Source organism: Artemia sp. Qi Xiang Cuo, chromosome 11, assembly GCF_049724085.1.
Source record: "Artemia sp. Qi Xiang Cuo chromosome 11, ASM4972408v1, whole genome shotgun sequence".
NCBI classification, from domain to species: Eukaryota; Metazoa; Arthropoda; class Branchiopoda; order Anostraca; family Artemiidae; genus Artemia; species Artemia sp. Qi Xiang Cuo.
Window position 1 is genome coordinate 64,356,682 of NC_142804.1, and position 18,324 is coordinate 64,375,005.

The window sequence follows — 18,324 nt, forward strand, 5'->3', positions numbered from 1 at the left end:
TACCTGTTACTTAAGGCTATCTGACTGCTCTACCTTAGCCTTCCATACCTGTTGCTCAGGCTATTCTGACTGCTTCTACTTATAGCCTTCCATACCTGTTGCTTAGGCTATCTGACTGCTCTACGTTAGACTTCCATGCCTGTTGTCAGGCTATCTGACTGCTCTACTTTAGCCTTCCATACCTGTTGCTTAGGCTATCTGACTGCTCTACTTTAGCCTTCCATACCTGTTGCTTAGGCTATCTGACTGCTCTACTTTAGCCTTCCATACCTGTTGCTTAGGCTATCTGACTGCTCCACTTTAGCCTTCCATACCTGTTGCTCCTCTTCCTTAATTCTCCCTTCAATTAGCTGCAACACTTTACTATCCTCCATACCAGGTCCTCCCCCATCTCCCAACAAAAACGAACGCCCTAAATCATCTAGAATTCTCTTGACCTTAAAGAATATAGTATCTGTGAAAGTTATCTTGAAACTTAATATAAAACAACTTGCAAATGAACATTTATGATAATCCGAGACATCAGAGTAGGCGTGTCCTTAGGGATTTATGCAGGGGAAACTCGGTACCCGGGCCCCTGAAAACCCCAAATTTTTCTCGCATTTCTGGGTACTTCTTATTCAAATTAACAAATTAAATTTATTTTTTCATGATTCTCCCCCCCCCTCGAAAGGTTTATCCGCACTTGCCTAGGTGAGCCCAACGTTTCCTCACATCCATATTTTTTTTATTCATTTTGTAACCGAAATTCGCGCTGTTGTTTAGTTGTTTGCAGAAGCAAAATTTTTCGCCAATTTTAAGCAGTAAAATTATCAACATTCATGCATTCCTAAGGGAATTCAATTGGTGGCGCGCTTTCTATGCTAGAACCAAAAAAAACTTGAATCTTTTGACTATTGCACGACTGTATACTACACAGTAAAACTGGTATAATTTGCATACTAGTATAAGAGACATCAGCTGTTTCATGGGCTCCGGTTTTTGGATTTGCGTTGTTTTGTAGTATTGCAGCTTTTGTCACTATGGCTTCTGATGCCCATCTCAGTTTGTACACAAGGATTTCTGAACTTGATTATTTCAAGTTAAATATTGAACTCTATTACCAAAATAGTACGTATTTCACAAACTGGCGTTTGATTTTTATCGAAATTAGTATTTCCGTGTATTTGAATTCAGTTGTCAGATGACTTCCAACTTTCCCCACAGTTCGACATGCCTCAGATAATCTATATATAGATGGCCAAAATTGTTTTATTTATGTATTAACTTTAAAAAAACATTTTTCAGAAAAGAAAGTTTTCCTAGGATAAGTAAAAAGCGATATTAAAACAAGTGACCCAGATATAAAGTCATATAATATAGCAAACTTAAGACAACAGGAATTACTATGAATGAATAAACGGAACCTTGAATGAACAGCACTCAAAATTAATAAAGATATCAAACTTTAAAATAACATATTTTGCAATGGATGAGATCTAAAACGAATAGAAATTACAATGAACGATCAAGCAAAACTTAATACGAACAGAAAGTACCACAAGTAACCCTTAAAACCTTTCGAAAAATGGTGTAATAGGGTCATGACATAGTATTTTTTTTTCTAATTCCTTTGCCACTTCATCGTGGTAAACTTCCACAGGGCCTTAGGCCTTATAGCATCAAACCTTTTTTGCAGACTGGAGACGAACACTTTCTTGGGAATCTCTCACCCACTACCCCAACATTCAACTTAAAATCTCTTGTCGAATCAAAATCTTCTACCCCTCCTCCCCTTCATCTCCCAAAGACAAAATATTGAATTCCCCCTCCCTTCCAGAACTCCTGGAAAGTTTCGAACCCCCAAGTCCTCTCTGATATATTGCATATACACAATTTTGGTAATCCTGGTTATTGGTTCGCTTAATGTCTTTTTAGTGCTAAGTCCCATAGCGGCTAATAGTGCTAAAATCTTAAGGCGGATCAGTTTTTTTTTTAATGTCTGATCCTTCAGATCTGGAGAACATGTTTTGGGCCAGTCGCACACCCAACATCAAACAAGCCCCCCTTTTTGCATTATCTGTGAACAATTGACAATTTGTATTATTTACGGCCCTTGCCCCAGTGGCTGGAAGGTCATTTTATCGCTGGAAATATGTTTATTGGACCTTTCGACTATTTTGAGTGAAACCCTGATCGGATATTATCCGTGGTTATAGGGGACGGGTAACAGAAGTGCACGGGAGGGAGGGAGGTTGTCCTCCAATCACGTTCGAATTTTAAAAAGGACAATATAAATTGAGTGAGCTCTCTCCAAGGTTTCTGCGACCATTCCTTTCATACGCAGTGGCCAGAAAAAAAAAATATTACATTGAAGGCACATAACTTTTTACTTTGGTAGCTTTGGGAGCCGGCGTTTACCCCCCACCCGGGAAACCCCATCCCGGTGTAAAATACCACCCCGCGGAAAATAGCCCCCACCCTGAAAAAGCCCACTTCCCCGTAGAAAATTCATCCCCAATAATTCCCCCACACGCAAAATTGAGGAGCCAAAGACAAAGTACAAAATATAATCCTCAAATTGTCGATTATGTGTCCTAAGGGATAACAAAAGGACCGGATATAAAAAAACGGTTTTAGGTCAGGGGCTGGCTGGTCTTCAAATACTTTTGACTTATAAAAAAAGGACTAGAACTCTCAAAAAATGTCCGTATGTTTCCCAATAAAAAATACTCTCTGTAAGCAATTGACAAATCGCAAAACTTACAGTCCTTTTCCTAAGGGCTTTGGGGGGTCTTGTCATCCCTAGGGGTATATTTATTGGACCTTTCAATTATGATGAACCAAATGACTATCCCAGAAATTTATTCGGATGTCTTTGGGGGGGGGGGAGGGGGCTAGTTGTCATTCATTCTGTTTGGTCATTTAAACAGTCACTTAAACTTTTAATTTTGTTTGAATGAGCCCTCTCTCAATCTTCTATGACCCTTGGTTTGATTCGATCATTTCTGTGGGAAACTTATTACAAGTTTCATTTAACTTGATAAATACAGAATTAGTTCTAAGGGAGAGACGAGGGGAGGTAAAAATTGATATATAATCCCAAGGATTGTATTCAGCACTTTAGTTGGGGAGTTATATATTTTTTTTTGGGGGGGGGGGGTACTAAAGAACTTTAAAAAACGCATCAGAAATGTGTTTTTATTGTTTTTATTTATTGTTTTTCATTTTTATTAGGTTTTTACAAGTCAGACAAACATTTCCATCCCTTATTGAGCCTTTAGGTAAAGGGGAGGGGAGAGTGGGAGGTAGAAATTTATATTTAACCCCTCTTGATTTTTGGGAAAATTTCTAGTCTACGCTGTTATTATGAAAGTAAAGAGTAACATCAAACCCCAAAAAGAACAAAATTTATTCCGTATAGGAGGGGGACTGGCCCTTCCTCATCCTCAACTCCGCGTCATGGTAGTAGAAACTTCAGTAGATGCTCATTCGATCAGAAATTGAGAGTTTAGTCTTTTTTTTATAAGTCGAAAGTGATTAAAGACCAACCAGCCCCTGTCCTAAAACTGTTTTTGATATATGGTCCTTTTGTTACCCCTTAGCACACCTGATCGACATTTTAAGGTACCTATTTTGTACTTTCTTTTGGCTACACAATTTTGCGTGTGGGGGAATTTTCAGAGGGGGTATTTTCTGTGGGGGGAGGGTGGGGTTACACGCCTAGACCCGGTAGCGTTAGAGCATTACCTCTCAAAATTATTTGGGAGCAATGGGTAATATACATAGTTTTAGAGCCATTTTGACCCCGGAGCTGAACTTATAAAACTCTTCGACTATTCTGAACAAAATGGTTATCTTCTAATTTTGATTCTATTCCATGTGATGTATAAGAGGACATGGGAATAAAATTGGTACCTAGGGTGGGGTAGGTGGGGTGCCAATCGCTTTTGGCCGTTGAAATTGGCGTGAGGACATTCCACTTCCAATCAAATGACCCCCGTCCCAAGTTTCTCCGACTACCTCTAACATATGTAGTGGTTGATAAAAATAAACGTTTCAATAAACGCTGTATATTAGGGATCAATTTAGAGACAGAAAATCTTTTCAATTAGACATGTCTCCTTTGGTAACCAATCCTTTTTATTACTATAATACTCTTTTTATATGCCATCGCATTACCATTTTGCTTTCTCTTCGACATATGTTGTTCTTTACTAGGCAAGGGTGGGTCTGCAACTAAAGCCATGTCTAATTGCAATTATCAATGAAAAATAAGTCTGTCCATATACAACCAGGATGTCGCTTGCCAAGTGCACTTTGGATTAGCATCATTTGCCCCTAGTCAATACCTCACTCTTTACGCTAAAGTTTTTTTTAAGTACTTTCAAAAGAGTTATCTATTCTAATTAACCGGCCTTTGTGATTCAGGGGTTTTTGATTCGAACAGAATTTGAACTTTAGCGTGAAGAGCGAGGTATTGACTAGGGGGCGAACCCTCTTATATACGTAATAATTTCTGTTCGTTTTAAGTTTTAATGTTGCTTTACTTTCAGTTGAAAAAACTTGTTTTTTTTTATTTAATTTTAGAAATAGAGGCATAAATATTTATATACAAGAAGTCCTATTTATATACAACATAGAAATAGAAGCATAATTCTGCGCCCAAGAGTCTTATAGCATTGATATTGGGTAATTATTTAAATCATAATGGAAACCGTGCGTTTGGTTTTTGTTCTCCGTCGACACGGTGTAATCAAAAATTGGCGAATAAATGCCCTAGATCTTTTTTGCTCCCATCCCCAGAAACCAAAAGTTTAAATGATGCCTTTTGCTTTCATTGAAACAAACTGTCCCTTTATTTCTGATTGAACTGGGTTTAATCGAACGAGACTTTAGTTAAAGTATAGTATCCTTTTAAATATAACTTCTGTCAACGCTTATATTTTTATTGAAGATGCTTTTAAAGAAGATGTTTTGAGAATAATTTAGAAGATGTTTGGAGATGATTTTACGCTTTATCCCTTTCTAGAGGAATGTGTCCTTCTGGTCTTTCGTAAAGCTGACAAAGTTTTTTATTGGAACTTTAGTTTAAATGTCGCTCCTTGCTTTTATTTGAAAGAAAAATTATCCTTTTTGTTTATTTTTTATCGTTTATAATGTCTCTAATGTTGACATTGCTGTCGATTGAACTGGGTTCAATCGAGATTTCAGTTAGAGTGTGTTCCAGGGGATAATTAGAATTTATTTCGTATTTAGTTCATATTTAATAGGAATCAACTGCCAATCTAAAACAGTTTATTAACTAATGCCCCACTATGCATTGTAATTTATTATTAAAACACGAGTAATTTTAATGAGGAATAATTAAAATATGAAAAATATGAGTTTTGACCCCTTAATACTCATTAATTACTATTAGATTGGTCATTTGCCTCCATTTTTCCCACTTTGATGATGAAGATACCGAAGTTTGTTTCGTAAATATACTAGTTAACCATATTCACTATGATTTAATTTAAATATAATTTTCGATCGCGTTGGCTGGTCATTTGCTCTCACCTGGAACGAAATATTAAATTTTTATTAAATATTATTAACTTTTCGTCGGACCGGGAACACGCCCTTAGACTCTAAACCACCTTTAAAGACAGCTCTTGTCAGTGCTTGTATTTTAATTGAAGATAATTGTCAAGAAGATATTTTGAAGATAATTCTAATTTAGAAAATTTTTAGGATATTTCGAAGATAATTTTACACTTCATTCCTTTTTTAGAGTGGTTTGTCTTTCTGGCCTTTCGTGCAGCTGACAAATTTTTATATTGTTCCTGACAAAAATAGAGTGGTATTTACAGGAGTTGCGAGTTTTATTTGGACCGTTTACCTCTCATTTGTCAAAGATAAGAAGAACGAGGAAATATGAGCGTGTTTAAGTTTGCATCATCATTTCTGCCAAAATGTCGGAGCATGTTGCAAACAACTTCGGTCGTTAAGACTCTTACTAGTCCAAAGAAGCCCAGTGTTGTCAACTATTTTAGACATATGTCAGGGCAAGTTGATAAGAAAGAAGTGGTGAAATTGTCTAAAAAAGAGAGAATGAGAAAGGCAGTGATGGAGTATGGACCGATATTTATAGCTTTCCATGTCACAATATCGCTAACATCTCTTGGAATATGTTATCTTATAGTGAAAAGGTAAGTTCCTTAGTTAATTTCCTTAGTTTTTGTTTGTTTTTTTCCTTATATATGAAGGTCAATGACCTTTGTTGAAAAAAGTGTTTTAAGTACTTCAGCAAAAATTAGAATTTTAATAACTATAAATGGTATACCGTAATATTGTAATAACTATAATATTGTAATAATTGTATACCGTAATATTGTATACGTAATATTGTATAACTATAAATTGTATATCGTAATATTGCAATATTGTAATAACTATAATATTGTAATAACGTTATATTGTAATAACTATAAATTGTATATATTTAATAACTATAAATTGTATATTGTATTCAGAAATTGTTGTTACTTCGATTTTTCGTTTGCAGAATTCTAAAAAGAAATTTAGTGAAAATCAAAATGAAGTCAAATATCTCTCCCCTCTCCCAAAGTGGTTTACACCACTCTATTACGACAATGCAGAAGCTTAAAATCCTTTTGGGAGCCTCGTCATCAGCGGGCCGTCACAAAGGGCCCATTAGGAAATTCTCCCAGGGGGCTGCCCATCACCGAAAGCTATCGGGAGTGTGTGAGAAAAGACAGTGATATTTTCTGTCCCTTTTGTCCGTGAGCTTGTCAGTTAAAGGAGGTGGCACCACAGGGAACTTCCAAAGCGGCCAAATGGCTCAAATGATAATTCCTTTGGACTGGTTTTTAACGTTTACCTGGCAGGCATGCTTGAACATTTTTAGGGACTGTCCTTTCCTGAAATTTAAAAAGAAAATTCTGCTCAACCAATCAAATAGAACAAAATTCATTTCATTAAACTGACATTTGATTATGTACATTTCATTAAAATTGAATACCTCTATCTGCGGCACAAAACGCGAAAAGTTAAATGGTTTTCTAAGATTCCTGAGAAATTAGGCGTCAGGTTTTAATTTTCTGTCATTTATTCGGATCTTTTATTCAAGCTCTAAAAGTTACGGCAAAACCCCTTAATCAATTCTTAATAGTTTGGCCACACAGACTATAAAAGTTTATTATTTGCGAGATAGGGTGATCCTTAAGGTAGCGCACCCTGCGCATCTCTCTGGTTTCCTTGTTCATTCTAAAGCAGACTCTAATTTAGCTCCAGAATAATTTACTTTCTGATGTTTCCGATATTTCATAGAAAATAATAAGAATACGTCTCTTCAAAGTTGGCAAGTTTTATATTTGTATGTTGCTTTTATCACCAAAAACACATTGGTAGTTGAAACTTTGCCAGACCAAAAAATATTGATATAAAAAATGCTGCCGTAGCATAATTATAAATAAATAAGTATGAACATGGTTTTCTTTTTATATTCAGCTAATTTTTGTTTTATAGGTTGTTTCTTGTTGTCTGAACGTTTATCAAAAAGCTTTATCTCCGTTTTACAAATATCGCGTATGCAAAGGCATTTGCAAAAATATAGTCAATACTGTCAAAACTTTGGAGCGGATAGGGTGGGAGGGGGGAGGGTTGTGGTGGGGTTTATCCTGTTGAAGACTAATTCATGTCGGCCTCAAATATCTGCATATTTCCCAATCCTAATACATATTAGTGTCTGTGGGGGCAGAATCCCCGACCCATTTTCTCTGTGTTTACTTAACTATATATTTGATGGGAAACCCTTTATATAGTAAGCACTTCACACAACAGAAAGAGGGGGAAATAACAAATAATTAAAAAATAAATTTTTAAGTAAAGTAATAGTATATTTAAATTTACATTATATAAAACTGTCAACTATATACGACGTATGAGCAGGGAAAAAAACTTTAAAAATATCTAGGGATTAAACTGACCTCAACAAATAAATATTTATTTATCTATTTATATTATATCGTTTATATATATATATATTTATATATATTTTAGTACACTAAAATAAACGACAAGTTCGAGCAATTATGTATTATGTCAGCTTATGTAAAGCTGAGACCAAACACTCAGCTCTTAGCTTTCTACCGTGCTAGCTGAAGGAACCAGGAATAGTTCAATAACTTTCTATTACGTTTTTCGTTTGATAAGTTGCAGCTTCCTCAGGGTTGACTGCTAGGAACCTCTGGACTTCCTTCAATTTCGGGCCCAAGAGGGGGGGGTGAGGCAGGTATTTAGCCAACCTTGAGAAACATTAAAAAAAGGTTTTCTTTTATCAGACTTAGTAGAAATGTTCAAAAGAAGGCAACCTACAGAATGTAGGGAGGAGCAAATGAATTCAAAGATATGCCTGGAAGATGCCGGATGAAGCGTGATTTTGGGCAACTAGCCTCTGCAGCAGTCGTTCTCCGAGAGATATAGTTCATCAGGAGTTGTCAGGTGTAAGAAAGTGTTCAGTGGATTGGAAAGGGGATTTTGATAACAAGGCTCAGATATTTCGTTTTATAGACTTTGAAGATCTCAGAAAGTCATTTAGTAGTTCAACTAATATTAAGGATATCATTAGTATATGAAACAAGAGCAGCATTGCTGGCATTTGAAGTGCAGGGCAATGTTCTTAGGACCCAGCAGAGTAGTAGCTAAACAGAATAGGAGAATAATGTTTACCTTGGTCGGCTTCTTATCGATTAGAGATTATTCTGGCTTAGGGTGCCGGCTCCATAGATTTCGGAAAAGGGATCTAAAGATAGATTTAAAGGTGGGAATACATTTCAAGAAACCCGTAGAGATGAGGCGGATTTACTCTCAAATTCGTTTATAATAAATGATTCAAACAGCTTGCAGAGAGCAGTTGACCAGTAGGCTGTAATAGTAGTTGACTAACAGGCCGGAACGAGGTGCAATGAGCAGCGGTTCTTCCCTTCTCAGGAACTGGCGTGACATCTTTAATGACGATTTAGTAAGGAAGAATACCTATGGCCAGTTTCATCTGCGTGAGCAATGTCAAATGTTCTATTAAGAGGAAATGGCCTACATGATTGATATGCCATCTGTTAACATCATCGATGCCGGAAGACGACTTTTTATTCAGTCAGCCGCAACGGCATCAGATTGACACTAAGATCTGCTTAACAATTCTTTAAAATCAGGCTCAAATTTTTACTCAAGCGAGAAATCTAGTAAAGAGAACTGATTTATATAATAATCATACTATTCTGCGTCTCTTATATAAGGAGCCACTGAGGGTAAAAATCAGGTTTACAAAGCTCCTTCCCGAGGAATTTTCTGTGTGAATCAACCTTAGATGAAAAATATGAAGCAAGATGTATTCAATGGCTAATTGATTCCCGAGCGACTTTTTTTGCTTTAAAGAAGGACAGATCTAACGATCTTAACGGACAGGTGGAATAACGACCCCCAGATAACAGAAATACTTAACGACCTTGATGCAACAGAGATTCATAGGCTTTACCAAAACTTTGCAGAGGCACAAGCTTGTGTAAGTGCTGGATTATCGCACCATCTTTTATTCCGTGCTCCTTGTGCAGGTTGGGTTTATAGTCAGTAAAAGAAAAAAATATGTTATTATTTATAATTAATAGAACATATTTAAATATTACAAATTTTAACATACATTAAATATTACATATTTAATATAGCATATTAAATATGGGATTTAGTATGTTATATTCTATGATCCATATGGTTTTGGCTGGAGATGTTTATTAGATCGTAGAATTAGACCTTCGAATTTTTGTCAAAATTAAGTGGAACTTTCAAAACTTTAAACTTTTGTGTAAACGATATATAATGGAAAATAGCGTAGTTTCAGGCCTTACATTAGAACAGTTCAGTGACGTGTCTACTCCTTGGCATCCATAATAATTATAAATTCAAACCAAATATTGGAAACTTGTAACAAGAGAATAGTTTCTATCAAAGCTGATTTTTAGTCCAAATTGGCTTGGACGCTTGGTTAGAGTTTAATATGAAGCTGAATATGACATGATGCGTATCACTATGATATATGGCATAATAACATTACAGTGATATCGGGTAAAAATGCATATTACTGGCTAGCAAAAAAAAAATTCAAGGAGGTTTAACCTTTTTGGCAAGTTGTATTAAAGAAACAATAAATAAATGGGATTAAAATTTGGATTTAATAATATCCTCACCTTTATTGTCTTGTGACACTTTTACCTGACTACTGATGCTCCCAAACTTTATGTTTGGAAACTCTATTCATTGATAGCTCAAAAATATATACATATGAATTTGTTTTCAACTTCAGCATTACGATGACACCATGAAAAAAAAAATGCATATTACTGGCTAGCAAAAATAGATCAAAGGAGGTTTAACCTTTTTGGTAAGTTGTATTAAAGAAACTATAAACAAACGGGATTAAAATTTCAAAATATCCTTACATTTCTTGTCTTATGACAGTTTTACCTGGCTACTGATGCTCCCAAACTTTATATTTGGAAAACCTATTCTCAATAAAATTAACCTATGCTCAATAAATATATACATATGAATTTGTTTCCCTCTTCAATGATGTCTATTAAATATGTATAAATAGTTTAATAAATTCATTGACTACCATAGCATCTGTGAGACATTTTGAATGGCATATTTTTAACCCTAATTCCTTGGATAATTTTTAAATATTAGAAGAGGGGGTTTCAATTTTCAAAGTACTTAGAGAGGAGTGGACCTGCTGAAACATTATTTTTTCTCTTCAGAAGCTTTCAGCATATTCGGGCCCAACTTAAGCCACTCCAAACCAAGGACAGCAATATTAAAATATGGCAATAGCCTTCTATATCATAATTAAATATCACATAGTAGTGTTTTGATATTTTATTTATATGTGTTCTCTAGTTCGTTTGAAAAAGCCACACTGGTTATGTGATTTTTTTTTGAATTTATTCCAAAGGCTGCTCTAGCCATGATGCTTTTTTGATAAAGGTTAAGAAATAACCTCTTGTAAAAACCAGTTCACTGGAAATTTTAACTGTAATTTTTTGGATAATTTTTGAATAGGAGGCATTCATTTTTGAAACTACTTAAAAGGGAGTGGATTCTAAAATCGGTACTTGTCTGTTAAACGAAACACACTCAAGAAGTGAAGTTAGGTTAATCTTAATGAAATATACGAAAACATGATGACAATATAATACTATAGAAACAAAATATGGAAACTACGACAAAGAATTATGGAAATCAGGCCGCGCAGAACGCATTATATTACATACGTAACTTGACCCCTACCCACCTCTATATTTTAAATATATAATTAAAATATACCTACATCGTAGTTTTTCTCACTCAAAATAAGCAAATCATAAGATATCCCAGAGAGGCAAACCGGTTTCTGTCAGATCTTACACAGTGTAATTCTTGAGTGTGTTTCGTTTAACAGACAAGTGCCCTAAAATCTAGTTTTTTCTCTTCAGAATTTCTCGTCATTCCCGACTCTGAGTTAATGTAACCCTATTTATCATGTTTCAGCCTTGGATCAGAAAAGCTTGAGGACTTGTTTCTTACTTTTGGGCTGTCGAAAGACAGTTTCATAGCGTCTGTTGGGACCTTTGGAGTGGCGTATGCTGCACATAAATCAATGGCAGCCCTAAGAATCGCAATATCTCTTTTCTTTGTGCCAATGATTGTGAGAGTTCTGAGGAATAAGGGAATGATGAAGTACGTTGATGGAAAGCTTGTTTTTACGAAGTCTAATTCAAGAAGAATGAGATGAAATTTTCACTGATAGCTGGGTAATCTTGATTCTGGGGATTGCAATTGCTGGGCTTTTTTATATAGAATGTTGGTTTTATTTTTAATAAAAAAAAATTGTGAGCTTATATTGTTCTTTTATATCGTCCTTGATCTCATACATCACCTGTCCGATATGAAAGGGCAGATACGTTTTTTTTTTTCGAAAAAGCTGAATTATGAAGAAGATATAATTTGGCTGATAAACTGGCAGCTCACAACAGAAGCGTTCCGAAGCAAAAATTATGTGCAACTTAAAAAGGATAGCAATAAACACAACAATTCTAATAATTATTTGCGGGCATCTGGGGAAACTCCCGCTTCGCTGGCTTCTTGTCGTCTATCTCAACTTGGTTTGCTCACAATGGTTGGCAGCTCGGATCTCCACCCTTCAAATATGGCCTTTGTTTGCTCGACTGGAACATTGGACGCGCATTTCAAAGCTCATCATTAATCTTCATATGAAATATCCTGCACTGTTAGTGCTTCTTCACTGTTGTTACAAGTGTTTTTTTTTTTTTTTTTTTTTCTTCTTATCGTCTAAGAAAGTATAGTGCTCCTTTGTTTTTTTTTATTATTTATTTTTTTCCTAGTTCTCCGTCGCTTTTTTGTATGAAGTTGGGTTTCCAATAAATAGTAACAATAATTATTGTTTATAATAGACGTTTGGCGTTATTTGCATTGCGCTATCTTTTCGGTGATTTCCCGTGCGATGTGTAACTGTATGTTAAGTGTGGTTTTGGGGGCACATTCCTAAACAATAGAGCTTATAAGTTAAAGATAATGTGCCCAGGGCCAGATAAAGGGTGATTGGAGCAATTGGGCCCAGTCGAGCCCCGCATTTGAAAGGGTCCCGTATTACCATCAAAATGAACAAAAAAGAGATTTTGAAATTTAAAGCAAATTGTTTTTGAGACGATAAGTTATAAATTATGAATTGTCCAAATAATTAAAAATATATTTATTTTAAGTTTGCATTGCTGGATGAAATTTATTGATGCATTTTTTGTTATGTAGAATATACTTCATATTATAGAATACTGACACCCGTAAAAGCTCATGTCAAATTTATTGAATTTAATCGGGATAGTCCTATATTAGAGAGATTTTGCACAGTGTACGTGCACTATTTTACGCAAATGAATAGTGATTTATAAATATATATTTAATAGAGAGGGCCCCACAAGAAAATCCAATGGGGCCCTGCACCTGTCCAATCTTGGCCTGAATGTGTCCCTTCTACACACCATATATTATGGAATTGTTAATTAGCAGTTCATTAATTCTTGCATGAATCCTACAGACAGATATATACAATGAACCTGAACCTGACTTCACATACTATACAGATATTGGTTTATAATTAATTTTTTTTTATTATTATTATTGCGAGTCACTTTTTTATGACCTTATTCTTATCCGTCGTCGCGCCCGAGATAAGACTTGTTCTGTTGTAAGATTACTTCTGTTGTATTACGACCCTTAATTTTTGAGTTTTTAAATACTTGGTACCTCTATGTGTAATTCAAGAAAAAAAAAACCGTCGAATTACACTGCTTTAGAATTTTTTTTCACATTATCGCATCATCGATCCTCTTCAGAAAAACTTCTATTTTCTTAATTTCTAGTATTTCACTAAATTCTTTGCTTTCAAACAATTTAGAAAGACATTCTTCTATTTTTTTCAGATCGAAATGTGTCAGAAAATTGTTTTTTTCACTGTCGAGTCTTTTTCTTCCAATAGTTATCAAAAGATCGCTAAAACCTTTTAAATTCATCCCATGATGGCACTTTAACACTAATTCGCATTGGTTTCTCCATTCTAGTTGGTCAAGGTTATTGGTGGGCCTGCAGTCATGCAATTCTTGGCAAACCATATCATGTGCTTCTAAAAGTTTGGTGAGCACGTGGTGTATGTTTGCACCATTAAACCAGTTGTGGTTTATTGAGATGGTATCCTCCTATAAACAAAATTAAATAAATATTTCTTGAATATTTGTTTTACATAAATAAATTGAATCATATTACAATAAACATTACCATATTCTTAAGTAAATAAATTTTATCTATTTACAGAAAAATAAATATGTAATGATTAATATAAATAAAAAAAAGTTAAAGAAAATTAAGAAAAATAAAAGAAGCATAAATAAATATTACAAAAATAAATAAAATTTTCTTAGTAATTTACTAAAGTAAGCCATAAACTTAACATCTAGAACATTATAGATTTACCTCCAAGTGCACTAAAACAGTGTCCATTCGGGAAGAAAAATAAATACGTAAACCTTAGTACCAGTAAGTTTAGTTAGAAAGTATAAGTCTATATATTTACTTCTTGTTCTCCAATTGATAACCAAATTAGAAGCGTGAATTAAGTAAAAAAAATACTGAAAGTTCATAAAGTTACTTGAGTGTATCCTATTTTCCTTTTAATTTGATCCCAATTTAATTTCCTTCGTGCATAGCATTTAATTGAAAAACAAAAATATTAAAAAACATATTTACCTTGTAATGTATTAAAATCGTGCCTCCCCCCCCCCCTTGTAGACAAAAATAAATAGGTATGTCTTAATAATATACTAAAATTAGCCAAAAAATTAAAATTTAAAACCCTATAGATTTACTTGTAATTCTTCAGATGGCAACCTAACTAGATGTGTGAATGAATTTAAACTTTGCCAAGTATCCCAGGTATATCCCAACTGTCTCTTAAATTTTGTCGCAACTTCATTTTATTTCTGCATACAGTAAACTGAAAACTAAAATATTAAAAAAAAAAAGATTTTTTTTATCCCAATCAACTAACATGATGTCCCCTCTGTTGAGAAATATAAATAAATATAGCTCTAAAATAAGTTCAGGTACTACATAAATCAACTTATTTGGTGAAGTCAACCTTATAATGTGTTACAATAATTCGTAAATTTAAGAAATAAAAATTTAAAGATTTTTAAATAAATTTCTAATTCTCCAAATGGTAGCCTAATTAACTGGAAAAAGAAAAGAATGTTAAAAAAAATTCCCGAGCATACCCAAGTTAATCTATCTTCTAATTTGGTCCAAACTAACTTTTCTGTATGTAAAAAATTAAGAGGAAAAATAAGAACATTTAATAAAAGCATTTTTATCTCCCAGTGAACTAAAATGATCTTCCTTTGTAAAGAAAGGTAAATATCTTAATAATGTACTAAGACCAGTTATAAACAGCACTTGCGTCTGATATTAAAGAAAAAGTGTCACCGAGTTTATTCCTAATTCAAAGAGATTACATGTCCGAATCGATCGATTCGATTCTTCACCAAAATTTCGTCAGAATCGATCAAACTTTTGGATTGAAATATCTAATAAGCAAAAAAACTTTTGAAAAGTAAAAACGCCGATAGAAATGGCAATAGCAATAAGAAGAAAAATAGCATCCTGATTTCTTGGCCTAGTAACTAGAAGATTAAATGTACCTTTTAGTTAACTTAAATAATCGCCAAAAGGGGATATTGAAGAAGCGGCCACTTTCTTGGTATAGATATTTTACAGTGATTTAACTGTTGAAGTGTTGATTAACTGTCTGAGCACTGGGTATCTTACATGACTTAGTTATATAATTATTATTAAAAACATAGTTTAACAATTAAACATTATAGATTATTAAACATAGTTTATAAAATATAATAGATTATTAAACACAAAAACTAGCTGAAATACGTTGTAACAAAATAAAAACAAATTCTAGTCTCAGTTTAGGTTGGAGCATTTTTATTGATGGATAGTTTTAAATATCCTTAGTAAGATATCACCAGACTTTTGTTCGTTTTAACTACTCGTTTTATATATTTGCGGTTGTTTCTTTATTACTGAAATAATATATATAAAATAATATTTTTTTCAAATATTGTTCAAATCATTTATTTACAGTCATTTAAATAAATGTCATGTAAATGCACCGTCATGTAAAATTTCTTGGCCCCGTCTACAGGTAACTTTAAAGCCGATCGGGAATTACCTATCTACGGTACTCCAAATCTGCAATAGCGAAAAACAAGTTTTTGGCCCTTTTTGGGCCCCTGTTGTCCTAAATCATTGCCTTTTACATTAGGCTCCTCTTTTCCCAGGGACTTACGACTATTTCGCCTTTTTTCGGTTGAGATGTGCAGAGGTAAGCCAAGTAGTTATGGTTACGGACCAAGCTCACAGGGGGCTCTTGCTCTATGCCAAGTGTTTCTTGCTCGTGTTCAGTGCCTGAGCTGAATTAGGAAAAACAGATAATTCACTTTTGTTTTTGGTTAAGATGTGCAGAGGTAACCCAAGTAGCTATAACCTATCCGTGATAAAAATTACTTTCTGACGTGCCAATTTTTTCTCTGCTTTGAAAAAATTGCAATGCTTGCTCGTTTGTATAATGCTACTACTACTACTAACAACTTACTGCAGCACCAAACCACCGGAGATCAAGACAGCCACTCACGCTCCTCCTCCGTCCCAATCCATTGAAAGCCTCCCTCTTTACACCCTCCCAAGAAGTTTCCATTTCCCTTAAATCTTTCCTTTTCGTGGCCCTAGATGGTTGGCCGACAAAGACTATCTTTGGCAATCTGTCATCCCTCATCAGCAGAACGTGACCTAGTCATCTCAACCTTTCTCTCATTAAAGCCCTAGAAAGCGGGATTGAACAATTTCCTACAACTTACTGTTTGAGATATGGTCAGTCAGTCGGGTACCAATACCAATCCTTAGATAATTTATCTGGAAAACATCTATCTTCCTATTTTTCCAAACTTTTTTCAACTATGGAAAAAAATTCCCATAGTTTTTTATCTTCCTATTCTTCCTAACTTTTTTCAACTATAGAATTTTTTTTCTGTGGGAAAAGTCTTAACATCTTCACTGCACTCGTCTTTAAATCACCTCTTCACCTTCACTTGTTCCTACTTCTAGTGAATTAATCTTCCTAACATTAATTTTCAAACTTATCCTTGCACCCTGAATTCTCAAAACTTCTAAAAATGTATTCATTTTGCTAACATTTTCATGTAGAATACTTAAATCAACAGCATAATCTAAGTCTAGGAGAGTTTTGCTTCCTCACTTAGTTCCGTCCTCTCCCATTGCCTTTGATGTGGTCCTTAGGAAAAAGTCCGTCAAAACTATTCATATAAATGGGATAGAACACAACCCTGCTAAACTCCCGATTTAATACGAATCCAGCTACTAACCTCATTTCCTACCTTAACTGCAGCAATGTTATTCTCGTATATAACAGTAATTATTTTAATGTATATTTATCTGGTATACCATACAATGAAAACTTTTTCCACAAAAAAAGTTTTTCAAAGAAAAGTAAAGAGCTCTATTAAACTAAATAGGAGCAGAAATTATGTCAAATAATCTCCCAAGCGTGAAACTACCGCCACCTGAAGATTGGTGGTCAAACTGCCACCAATCACCACAATAAATTACTGAAACCCAAAACGAACATAAATTGCAATAAAACCTAATCAAACTCAAAACGAGCAAAAATTAACTTGAGTAGGGTTGACAACCCCATACCTTCTCCAGACCAGAACATTATTTGCATTTTACTGAAAAAAAATGATCGTGGAATGTCAGTTTAATATACATATAGAAGAATATTTAGTATAAAATGTTTAGAATTATTTAGAATTTAATGATTTATTTAGATTTAATTATTTAGAATTCTAACAATTAAGAATATATTTTGAAGACTATTAATATAAGAAAGAAAAATATTTATTCCTGAAAGTCTTAATAATTTTAATTTATTAAACTCAAAAAAGTGAAAATATTTTTTATGTATTTTTTTTCAGTAAAGTGCAAATTATGGTCTGGTCTGGATAAGGCATGGGGGCTGTTAACCCTACTCATGTTAATTTTTGCTCGTTTTGTGTTTGACACGGTTATCTACTGTAATTTCTGATCGGTGTAGGTTTTATTTATTTATTGATGGTGATTTGTGATAACTTTACGCTTGGAAGATTATTTGACTTTATTTCTGTTCATTTTTGGTTTAAAAGTGTTGACCTCAGGCTGTTGTGTGCTGAGATGAGATGTTAGTAGTAGTAGTAGTATGGAAAACAATCATTATTGTTTGTATGTAAAAAAGGGTAAAGGTTGGAGACTCCATCCTTGTTGCAATCAAAACAATATGTTTTGACTAAAAATAAAGTTTGTGCAGTTAAGTATAGTAAATAAGTTCATATAGTGAAGGTAAGTTCTAATAGTCTAGCTTCCTGCAATGAAGAGTGTCCATAAAAAAATAGCTATGCTGATGTCTGCGTGTCTTTGAGTACTTGTCTGGTAAGTTATATTTATTTTTACATCAAAACCTATTGGAAGGTCCAGCAAAGGTAAACAAGCTTACTTATATCCCAATACAATGAATAAAACATGTCAATAATAACTTATTTTGAACTTCATCTTTAAACTTTATTTAGTTATTCCTAATTGTTAAAGAGAAATTCCACCATAGTCTATTCCGTAAAT

The 18,324-nt window shown here is 34.1% G+C and overlaps 2 protein-coding genes across 3 annotated transcripts in view; one reads left to right on the forward strand and one right to left on the reverse strand.

Moving 5' to 3' along the window:
* LOC148947240 (mpv17-like protein) overlaps positions 1-11,915 on the forward strand; it is a 75,887-nt gene extending 63,972 nt beyond the window's left edge. For both annotated transcript variants that reach the window (XM_089096944.1, XM_089096945.1), the window contains exons 5-6: positions 5,756-6,173; positions 11,566-11,915. In XM_089096944.1, the coding sequence (XP_088953070.1) occupies positions 5,756-5,902 (147 nt within the window). In that variant the 3' untranslated portion in view covers positions 5,903-6,173; positions 11,566-11,915. The remainder of the gene's footprint in view (positions 1-5,755; positions 6,174-11,565) is intronic.
* Positions 11,916-12,037: 122 nt separating this feature from the next.
* JMJD4 (jumonji domain containing 4) overlaps positions 12,038-18,324 on the reverse strand; it is a 52,294-nt gene continuing 46,007 nt past the window's right edge. Inside the window, exon 5 of the mRNA XM_089096943.1 lies at positions 12,038-13,787. Coding sequence (XP_088953069.1) covers positions 13,398-13,787 — 390 coding nt within the window. The 3' untranslated portion in view covers positions 12,038-13,397. The remainder of the gene's footprint in view (positions 13,788-18,324) is intronic.